Source organism: Palaemon carinicauda, chromosome 9, assembly GCF_036898095.1.
Source record: "Palaemon carinicauda isolate YSFRI2023 chromosome 9, ASM3689809v2, whole genome shotgun sequence".
In the NCBI taxonomy this organism is placed as follows: Eukaryota; Metazoa; Arthropoda; class Malacostraca; order Decapoda; family Palaemonidae; genus Palaemon; species Palaemon carinicauda.
In genome coordinates, this window is record NC_090733.1 from 59,357,288 (window position 1) to 59,369,505 (window position 12,218).

Sequence of the window (12,218 nt, forward strand, 5' to 3'; positions counted from 1 at the left end):
CCTTCTTATGAGTTTTTGCAGGGTGGAACATAGTGGTAGCTCTCTCGTTCACCGGATTGAAAGCTAGAATATACTGCTAGGGAACCATATACACAGTCTGAGGGATAGCTGCAACTGAGGCTGTCGCGACAAGAAAGAATTTTCCTTCCCTAAAAGTGACTTCTGGGCTTCTTGCCCTTGGGTTGAGGTCCTTCACTGGGTGTAAATTTCCGTTTATAGGAAATACCCCACTTATCAATAAGGCTCTTATTCTCCTGAGCCACTTTGTCCATGACTTCTTTAACCAATTTTTTCTGCGAAGAGATCTTTCCCCCCAGATATTGGAGTTCGTCAGTTTTCTAGGCTCATGTCTGATTGTAGTAGCAGCTAGGACGTATTCTCTACATGCCCTCCTGGTTAGGAAGAAAGCATTGAGATCACTATGAAACATGATTAGGGGATTCTTTGCCAAGACAGGGAAGAGATCAGACTTGGAATAGTTTCCAGTAAGTGTCTCTAGATAAGATTGGAATGATAAAGAGCCAAAAAGTCTCTCTCTAGCTTCCAATTCTTCCTTTAAAAGGGATTCGGGAATCCTAGGCAGTTTCTCATTAAGCTGTTTAGCACCGATGTCCTTATCTAGTTTTCCAACAGTGAAGGTGTATTGGACGTCCTCCTAGTTGTTCGAATCATAAGGAAGGGGTAGAGAGACAGGTTTACATTCCTCTAGCACTAGGAATGGCATGTCTCCACTACTGATTTCATCATGTCCTCTATGCTTTCAGAGGCAAAGGGGAAGACAGAATCCTTGTGGACCTCAAAGGAGGCCTTTTTCCTGCCAAGGCAAAAAGTTGGGTATTAGTTAATTCAGCCCTCTTTAATTCCCTAACTAAAAGGGATTGAGCCTTGTTATGGTAAAGAATGATTGTTTCCTTAGGGATCGTATCATCCCTAATGGACACATCCGAGTTAAGCCTTACATAGCAGTAAGGATAACTATCGATTGATGGAAAGAATTCCAAGTCCAAAACTGGCTTGGAAACCATACCATCCCCGATTTGGAGGAACACTTTGGTTAAGGCCATATGTTCAACATAACGCCAAGGGTTCTTAACTGTGCATTCAGGTAGGCTCGAAGATGGGGGAACCTTTGAAACAGGTGCCTTTTGTAAAGCTTCTATCCTTGCTGTTATTTCCGCTTGAGAACGTTCATATTAGTTTCAAGTTATTAGGAAGTGAAGGTTTGTCTAACATCGGAACTGGGGTGGAGGTGGAAGCTGGGGCTTGAGCAGCAGTGATGGGGGAGTAAACTAAAAAGGCACTGGGAGCTGTACTCACCTGATGTACATCCAATGACTCTCCTGAGGCTTCCGGGGTTAGCAGGATCCTCTCTCTCTCTGACAACATAGAAGAAGTAGTCGACATGTTGTCGGCATTCAGGCTCACGACTTGCAGAGCTTCCCAGACTTCATAATTCACATGATCTGCTGGTACCTGAGGGAATTGAGCCGTCAGTAACTGATGACTAAACACAGAGACCACCTCAGCCTTGGGAAAGAGGAGGTCCTTCAGTTCCAGAGAAGGAAAGTAAGGGGCACCTTGTTGAGAGCTCTTCTGGAAGCCTCTTACCCAGTGTTTGAGCATCCTCCGACTCCAATCTCTAACGTCCAAGGAGACGTCAGTGGCATAGAAGTAGGTTTGAATGATATCCATGCAAACCTGGCTATTGGTAGGTTCCCAGACTGCAACGGATCCCTTGGAAACATGACAATCAGCCTGTTTCCGGCAGGTCTTGTGGGCACAAGGCAATTTGACCCGCCTGATACAGGTGACCATTGAACACTTCATGTTGTCAGCGACCTGTAAAGAGAAGTCATTTCAGTGAGTATATATCATAAAAAAATCCTATCTTCTTAAAATTAGTTAAAAAACTCATCCTAACCAAAATAAACCTACCGCCTAAAGAATGGCTAAGATCAAGCATAATCAGAACATATGCTAAACAGCTCAGAAATCTGTAGTGATTTATGAAACAAAATATGATGACAGTGTTGTAGGAATATGGAGGAAAGGATCACATCAAAGGGACACCAGAACCTCCAGAGTAGGTTGATTGGAATAGCCTAAGAAGACAAGTTCACTTATCATACTGCCTAGACCAGCAACAGCTGCCCCCGAGGCAGCAGCAGCTGTGAGGCGACAACTATTTCTAGTAGCCAGTAAAAGACTTACCTGTCAATACCCCAGGCATGTTGACATTGTAAAGTCAATAGGGGGAGAGTGAACAGCCCCATAAGGAAGGTTCCACACTCAGGGGAAGTACAGGAAAGAAATGCAGCTAAGAAATGAACCGCCAAGACCTGATCATTATCATTAACTTATGAAAAGTGGGGGTGCAGCCCGTAAGATAATGAAAGCTGTACAAGATGGCCAGGATGCTAAAAATTATAAATTAAAAGGATGTCCTGACAACCAGGCAGTATCCAATTGGCCAACTCTAGAGGACAATGTTCCTCAGATGTGGGATAGGAAAGAGCAGATGACTAGTCTAAGGCTGCAGCTAATGCGGGTAGAGGAGATGACCCATAGACAACACACAGCCACTGCTAGAAGAACTCAAGCTGACAAGACAGGAGGCAGGGACAGAAGACGACACCTCTACTTAGATAGTCTAACCTGGCAAGGGAGTCAAGACTCCATCGCAAGAGGGATATAGCAAAGGAAGTGAAGTTGCAGACATAGAACAGGCACTGCCAAGGTGGCAGAGGAGGATCCCAAGGGATACCAAATCTACTCCTAGATAGGGTTAGGCCATAGGGAGAACTGTGTAGGTAAGTCTAGCCTACCTGGCGGGTGAGGGAAAGCTCAAAAGCTAGGGTGAGAAGACTAGACAAGAGGAACACAGTTCCCATTATAGTCAGGTTATGGCATAACTAGGAAGGGGGAACGGCAGAAAAACACTCAATGGTGGTCTCTAAGGAGGCAGAGTGATTTTAACCAGAGGAGGGGAAAATCTCACCTACTTATGCCAGGAAAGGTAGCCTACAAGTAGGAACACTAACAGGTACAAGGAAGGGGAAAGAAGGGGTTGGTGATGGGAGACTCAGATAATGGTGGGAGACTTAGATAATGGTGAGGTAGTATGACAGGAATGCCTAACAGCAACATTAGAACAGCCTTAGTGTTCCAAAGGGTTTGCCATGATAGGGTGCAGAGGACAAGTCCTCACAACCTGGCATACTTACTTACTTTGATGGCTGCTTTTCCGGTCCCATACAGCAGGGGAACCCCACTCTGTAGAGGACCTCCATTGTCGTTTTACCTTGTTCATTCAGAATATTTAACGTTTCATATCGTGTATTGCTCCTTTACTGTTAAATCGTCACTGTCAAGGGACTCATGAAATAAGAAAGTCTTCAGTTTCCTCTTGAAAACATTAATGTCTTTAATCATTCGAATGTTTCATGGGAGATTATAATATATTCTCGGGGTCCCATATTCAAAGACTCTGGAGCCTAAAGTAGACATAAATCTAGGTTCCAACAGTTTGAAGCCATCTGTAACTATTCTCGTGTCGACACGATTTATTGGCTGTGCAATATGTAGAAGTTCTCTTAAGTATTTTGGACGCCCGGTTCTGATAACTTGGTGGGTTATTGTACATATTTCAAATTCAATTCTCACTTCAATCGGCAGCCAGTGTAAATCGATTAGTATAGGGGTGATCCTTTCTCTAGGTGGGAAACTTTTTATCAGTCTTGCTCCTCTGTTTATTATGTTTTGTAATTTCTTAAGTTGCACTTTTGGTAAATTGTAATAGAAAGAGTTGCAGTAGTCAATCCTGGTAATAATACAGTTTATCACAAGTTTCTTTACAGAGTTTTCGTCCAGGTACTTTCTCATGAATGCAATATTTCTTAGATGATAACCAGCAGTTTTTATTACATTATTTATTTGGGCATTTAGAGACAGGTTACAGTCAAGAAATACACCTAGATCTCGAACTTTACTAGATATCGGCACTAAGTCATAATTTATGTTCATTTGAATATCACCTAAGTTTCTCACGCTGTTTCTCTTGCCCACAACCATGAATTCAGTTTTGTTGTCGTTTAATTTTAGTTGCTTAAATGTCATCCATTCTCTAACACTATCAAGGATTCGGTTTAGAGTTACAGTAGTGTCATGTATATCATTTATGGAGAAGTAAAATTATGTGTCATCTGCAAATAGTTTAAACTTCACGCATAGCCTACCAAAGACAGAGAAAGAAGCCTAATAATGGTTAAGGCGACAAAAGGAGTTTTACTAGGTGTTCCAATGGGTAAACATAAGTAGACACAAGGAACAAGATCCTAAGACCTGTGCCTCCTCACCAAACATATAGGCTAAGTAAAAAGTGAAAACAGTCACCCTAGGGCAACTGAGAACATTATCTAACTCCCAGAAGGGCCTTCAGGACCGCAGTTCCCCGCCGTGACGAATCGACAGCATGGTTGGATAGAAAGCCTCAACCAACCAGTAAGGTTAGGTGAAAGAAGGTATGGTCCATAGTGAAAATTTACCAGGCCTAGCCGCCGGCTAGTATAGGCTAGCCTAAGTCAATGCCGATCAAAAACACAAAAGAAACACCAAGGAAGGATGTGGGGATACCATAAATACACCACATTCGAAATAATAATATAAAACATATTCCCACCACAAAATGACTAAATAATTAAGCGTTTTTGATCAATTTGGAACATGATGTAATGGCACTGACTGCACGTCGGCCTCGTAATGATAAAAGCATGAAAATCAAAATAAGCATTGGGCGGAGACGCAAAATTCTCCAAACACACGAAAAAGGTGTACTCAACTTATAGCGGTACACGAATATGCTGAAAATCACTACAATCGTTTAGTTAGTGACAAGTTTTTGAAACTTGGTATGATTATACCTAAGACAATACTCTATCACTTTTGAAGCAAGACCAAATTTTTCGGGACCATCTTCGGGTTGGTCTGGGCTCATTTCAAGATGGTTACCGTGGCTGACATCAGAAAAAAATTAAATTGTTACAGGGGGGCAAATAATAATTGGATTGTATACTTTTGAGTAATAATTTGATACTAAAAAGAAAAAAAAAACAATAATTTAATTAATTACCAAGACCTCTGGGGCTTCCAATACCCCTAAAATTTACTTTTTACCCCAAATTTGGACTTCAAAATAGACGGAAAAATTCACCAGTCACGTTGCACCATTTTTGAAAGCTTTCACTGAGTACAATAATATCAAATTGTTCTTCATATAATATTTCTCTCGAACGAAGTGAGTGACCTTATAAAAATTATCAAAAACATTTTATGCATACCCATACCATCTTATAGCCAATCATTCCCTTCAGCATGAATTCAATTTTGTACAGACTAATTCCCATACCATGATAGAGAACACCATCAACATGGGACAATGCCAATCCTAATAAACAATTTCCTGCATTGAACCCCTCTATATGTAAATGTGTTTTTAGTGCTAGCCACGGTAAAGGGTTAAGGTGATCTTTGACCTTAGCACCGGCCACAGCAGTGCCATGTATAATGATCAGGGAGAGGAGATGTTAGAAGTATCCAGACCAGAAATCATTAGGGTGCTAAATGAGTTTGAGTGTGCTATCGGAGGACACACTGATACGAGGTAAAAGAACACCCAGAATCATCAGTATTTGCACAACATAACCTCATTAAAGATTTTACTTCCATGGTCAAGGTTGTTGATGAGTCCTTGTGGCTAACCCTTATCTTGAAACTGAAAGTAAATTTGTTTCTATTACTCCTGGTGAGATCTATGACCCAGAAATATACAAAAGCATAAAATAAATTAAACCCCGTGGAGACATTCAGCCCAAAGGCTATATTGAAAAAGTAATAGAGAAAGCAGAAATTTCAGTTATTACCAATATTATCCCCAGAAACAACTTTTATACTCTACAGAATCATCCACCTGCAATATTAGGCAGGAACAGGAGGCAGAGTTGTAAAGATCCTAGAGCTTTGTTACAAGATATTTTATGTCAATTAAAGACAGATCAGAATCAGACCAAGATGACTTCTTCCAACATGAGTGTGTTCCAGAACCTCCAACTCTTTCGAAAAATTGGCAACTGGAACTAAGCTGCTATAATAGGTTGTCTCCCAAGTATCCCCAATCCAGGTAAAAACATTTTGAGAAACAGAGCCACCATGGTTGCTTTGGATATGGCAGGGGTGATACACATGGTCAAGCCAGGAATGAAGAAAAACAATTTCAAAGACTATGCTCATCTCAACTTGATTCCATTCCTCAAGAGCCAACTATCCGTTATGGTTATGATAAAGAGGGTGGATATTATATGGGAGTCATATGGTCTTGGAAACCAAAGCCTGAAGAGTGGTACAAGAGTTAAGAGAGGAGGAACTTTCATAAAGAGGACACGTGTAGGTTCCACTATTTCAATTCCAAGGCTTGGCAGGATTTCCTTATGGATACTAAAAATAAAAAGTAGCTTTTTGAACACCTAAGTGAGGGGGTGAGGGAGACCGCTAAGGATGAAACATATTTTTTATCAACCAAAGGAGACCTTGTTCTGTCTAATCAAGAATGCGAATTATCATCATTTGAACCCTGTACACAGGAGGAGGCTGACACTAGAATAATTCTGCATCTTAATCATGCAGCCGATCAGGGTCACAAGATAGCCTTTTTGAGAACTGTAGATATGGATGTTGTTGTGATTGCTACCCACTTTTTCCAAAAATGGAACTGGATGAGTTGTGGGTGGGGCTTGGAGCTGGGAAGTATTATAAAGATATTCCTATCCATGAAGTAAGTAGCTGTCTGGGACCTGAAAGGTGCAATGCGATATTGCTTTTTTATGCCCTAACGGGTCTGACCAAACATCTGCCCACAAAAACATTGGTAAGAAAAAGGCATGGGCTGCCTGGGATCTTCTAGGAGATAAATTAACTGAGGTATTTATTACCTTAACTAACAATCCCTCTGAACTTTGCCTTGACTTGGATTTCATGTCTATCATAGAAAGATTTACTGTTATCCAGTATGACCCTAAATGTAACATTGATTGCGTCAATAAGGCAAGGAGATTTTTGTTCACAAAAAAACTGAAGCCTCTTGAATCCATACCACCCATCAAGCATGCCCTCTTCCAGCATGTCAAGTGCTCAGTAATTGCTGCCAATTATTGGTCGCAGTCTCTACAGAAAGAACCACCTATGCTGTCCCCTGCTGAGTATGGATGGTTATGGAATGATCAACTCGAGATGTGGGTACCCCACTGGAGCAATCTTCCAGATGTAAGTACTGGGTGTGCTTTGCTTATAAGTTGTGGTTGCAAAGTTGCTTGCAAAGGCAACTTCAAATGTACAAGAAATCACATGAGATGCACTTCTTTATGCGCTTGCCAAGGAATGTGCATCAACAATGAACCAGTAAACTAAAAAACTGACTTGCTCTATGTCTGAGATGTTTAATAAACTATAATTGAATTTAGATTTACTCTATACATCATCTGTACTTGTGATACAAAATCCTTGTATGCGTCAAATATTTATGTGTATAAAATGATAATTTATGCCATATATGTATGTGATACAAATTGATTCTAAGTCACATGTTAATCAACTAGTAAGATATGCTTCACCCTATATTAAATCTGATTTGTAGCAAAATCAAGCACTTTCAATAAATATTTGTAAAAATTACAATATAATATAATTGTACCCTTTGAGAGCTTTCCAGAGTGTTGCTACATGCCAGATGAACTTTTCGGTCCATTTTGAAGTCCAATTTTGGACTAAAAGGACCTTTTTAGTTTTTTTTTTTTGGGGGGGGGGGCCAAAGGCAATCATAGAAATGGCTGAAAATATTCATTTTACTTATCAATGAGAAATTATTAGTAAAAAACATTCACTTTAATCATTATTTGCACCCCTGAAATAGATTTTAATTTTTTCGTTGTCGCCTTCGGCGGCCATCTTGAAATGGTGCCAGACCAGCCACAAGATGATTCCGAAAAATTTGGTCGGGCTTCAAAAGTGATAGAGTATGGTTTTGGGTATCTTCAGGCAATATTTCAAAAACTTGTCACTAACTGAACGATTGTAGCATATTCGTACCAGGCTATTAGTCGATGAAGAAGAAACCAAAGCATCCATGATCGAAAATCACTCCAAAAGCTAAGAAAAACTAGCAGAAACTCTCCAAGCGACTGTCATAGATGGCGACTGTGAAGGGGAATGGAATAAATGGATCAACGGGAACCGCTTTAGTTGAAGCACATTGAGATCGGGATCTGTAACGGCTCTCTTTCCTACATATCCCACCCTCACCTTTCCTTTGAGATAAGGCTAACTCTATTCGGGGAAGGATAACCATGGCTTGTTATTAACACATCCCTGATTTATACGCCGTATCTCTCGGGATATTCTCTTCAGAGGTTAGAACTCCGCTGATATCTCTAAGGTAAAATTTCTCTGGTATATCACTTGCAAAAATATCCCAAGTATAAGCTGCCAATGAGGAACTTCCATCTGGACGACATGCCTCGAGCCCCAAAACACGTTTATAATTTCATTACACGAAAAAATTAAAGTTCTTAATCCTTTCATGTTATCTCTGTATAAGTGTAATGATAATACATTGATAAACCCATGACCCAAGGGATCATAGGAGAGTTGGAGTGTGAACGACAGCCATAACAGGATGCGAAATTAAGACCAAGCTAAATCATTGCATAGGTAACATTTATTTATGTATTGTCAACATGTCGCAAGTATCCCATGAGAAACAGTTGACCTTTTGATCTCTACACCGGAACCAGATGGCTTCCGATTATAATCCAATGTGATCATATTTGTAATAAATGCTGAGATAACTAATGTCACGTTATCAACGCAAACCTATGTTAAACCAGTTCTACTTATCTTTTCATACGGAATGGTCTTCCGACCAAACCATTCATACTCCAGTGATGGAGTTAACAATAAATTTGTTTAAAGTTAATTTAACTTTTACTTATTTCAAGAAGTAACCTACAACTCTAAATAATTCTATATCACATTGAAGATATATGAGACAGAACAACGAATGTGTGCGTATAACATTCTCACACCAACAATTGGTGGCATCGATTACAACTTTATCAACCTGAGATTACAACTATAACAACCAGAGATTACAACTGTAATAATTAGCAGTTACAACAGTAATGAGTCTACAATTACGACGAAGTATCTACGTCTACCGAAGAAATGAACTCATCGAATATCAACTATAAATCATACATAAACTGAGGAACTGGATCTTCAATCGACATACATCATTAAAACATCTTAAGAAGACGAAGGAATTTCCTTCAACTATATCAATGTTTACTGAACAAACATTCAAGAATCACATCCAGAAGAAAAACATTCAACAACGCACGATGGGAAATCAAGTCGAAACATTCATCACCCAGCTAAACTTGCAAAACCAGAGAGAGAGAGGAAATAACGTCATCGATCTTCGCCCATATATACAGAAGCTAAGTACATTCTTTATTCATTCAATTTTTTGCAGTGAAGTGTTTTTGGTCACGAGTCGATCGTCCATTATTGCTGGGGTGAGTTATTTGCAAATCTTCATTTTCCTTCATTAAAGGAATCTATATCCAACTTCGAATTCTCGTCTAGAATTTTTGCTCTTTGTGCTAATTCCGTTTTCTCTCAGAAGTTCTCGGGAAATATCTTTGTCCTAATATCATTATTTTGGGGGATTTTGTTATAATCTGCAACATATCTTTATTGTATAGTGCTTATGCATTTACGCAGTGGACGTCTGTATCCATATAGAGATTTTGATAGGATCGCAAGGAATCGTAGAGATAGAAAAAAAGTTAAAGTAAACATGACACCTCCTGTGAATCCCAGTAACCCCACTCCCGGACCGAGTAACCCCGCTCCCGTAGTAACTTTAGTGAGTGCTAGATCAGTTATCCTTCCTTTTCAAGGTTGGGTCAATGGGTTCTTACCTCAGAATGTCGAGTCGTGGATATCATCAGTAGACGCTCATTTAAACGCAAAACGTATCACAGACCCATCTGTACAATTACAAGAAGCTAAAGGTTTTATAGACTTTGCTAAAGGAGATGCAAGTGCCTCTTTTCAAGAGGCAGTTACATGGGACGATTTCAAAGTTAGGCTACGTGCAATCTATGGGGGTGAGGAAGCCTTAGATGTAGTTTTAACATTAAGAAATACACTTAATCAAGCCTCTATGACTAATCTGAATGTTATAGAACGAGCGGCTCTCATTGCCGATAGGCTTAATGAATATCAGGATATTTTAGGTAATTCCATATGGGTTACAGGAGATAACATTGCCATGAAAGATTTCTTACGATTAATGTATTTAACTTGCATGACAATTATGTTGCCAGAGGCTTTAGTGCAGTGTTTTGATAAAAAGCTAACGCCCGAAAGTACAGAATTAGATGTATATAAACAGATAAAGAAACACATGTCTAAGTGTACTCATCTTGATCCCTTGTTTACTCAAGTTTTTGCAAAAAATTGAAACTAAGCCACAACAAGTAAATGTAGTTAATAATAATCAAGTTGCAGGGATGACGTGTTATAATTGCAAACGCTAAGGTCACTTGATTGCAGACTGCAGAATGCGATTTTGTTCGATACATAATAGCTCAACTCAATCATATAATCGATGCTACTCGCGTAATCAACAACAGAATCCTAGAAACACATGGTCAATTCCCCAGTCAATTCCCTATGGAAATAAAAAGAAAAATCCTCAGTTCAATAAGAAGAAACAGCCAAACGGCAGTGCAGTTCAAAATCAAAAACAAACAAATAGTGCTTCAAATAACTCTGTTCCTGGGCCGTCTAGCCAGAACTCGCAAGGTCAGACAAATTTTCAGAATGTGCAAAGCAAATCAAATACCACATAATTAACTCCAATGGGAAAGAGAGTGATGTTGGGTTATTCGTATCAATATCCCTTGTATCAAATACTCCATTTGATAATTTATCAGATCATTGTGAGGCAATAGATTTTCCTATGAAACACACGGCCGAATCAAATAAATCAGTGCAGGTTCCCGTAGATTTGCAACAAATTCACGCAATAATAAGTCAAAATGAGTTACGACCAACATTATATGCTGTAAATTTAGAACACCGTTCCTTCACATTGTTTTTTGACTCTGGTAGTCCACGTAATATCATGGATTTGAGGACTCATCACTCGTTATTTTCGAACTTCCCTATAAAGAAGTCCGGAGTAAGGCTCTAGGGTATAGGAAATAATGAATTAAATGTAATAGGAGTAACTCATGTTCAGTACAAGGTCGGTAAGTGCACGTTTGCCAATACCTTTATCATTGTACAAAACATTGATATGTACCCAGCTGTGATTATAGGATACCTGTCTATGGGCAATCAAAATATTATCTTAGCCCCTGCCAAACACGGCGTGTATATCAAAGGAAAATTCTATAAGTCTTCTAATACCTTAAAATCAGTTTTGGATAAAAAGGAGACGACAAATAAAACAGTAACGTACGTTGAAGAACTAATCACTTGTCTCATGAATAAAGAAATAATAAACGCGACCCAACAGAATTCTCGTTCACCCGTAATACCATCTTGCACCGCTGTTGCACGCAATCTATCGAGCCGAACGTAACTTCGAATATAATAGTGCGAGTAAAGAAAACTTTGCCGGGATCTGAAATATTAATCCTTTCTGACACTTTGAAAACTAACGGATTGTCCGTCACACAAGCTATTTATACAGTCGGCTCACAACAACAATGTAATATTGAAGTCTGTAATCATTTAAATACCACTTTAGTAATTAAAAAAAATCAACATATCTTGGATGTAGAAGTTTATAAACATCGTATTCTTACAGTCGCTGAAATCAATCACGCTCAATCAGTTGCAGATGAATCCCTTTTGCAATCTATTAAAAATAAAATCAATAAAGACATTCAAGAAGAGGAAATTCAGCAGAAATTTTTTGGACTTTTAACTGAATATCATGATGTTTTCTCCACTACGGATGGATCCTTAGGTAAAACAGATGTCATAGAACATCAAATAAGGTTAAAAGACAAGCAGAAATTATCTATGTACCCTCGTACAGACTCCCTATGAAATTCCAGAATGAGATAAATGATGAAGTAGGTAAAATGCTA

The 12,218-nt window shown here is 39.2% G+C and overlaps 1 protein-coding gene across 1 annotated transcript in view; it reads left to right on the plus strand.

Moving 5' to 3' along the window:
• Positions 1–6,204: 6,204 nt before the first annotated feature.
• LOC137646438 (uncharacterized) overlaps positions 6,205–12,218 on the plus strand; it is a 242,213-nt gene continuing 236,199 nt past the window's right edge. Inside the window, 2 exon segments of the mRNA XM_068379538.1 lie at positions 6,205–6,438; positions 7,096–7,314. Coding sequence (XP_068235639.1) covers positions 6,205–6,438; positions 7,096–7,314 — 453 coding nt within the window.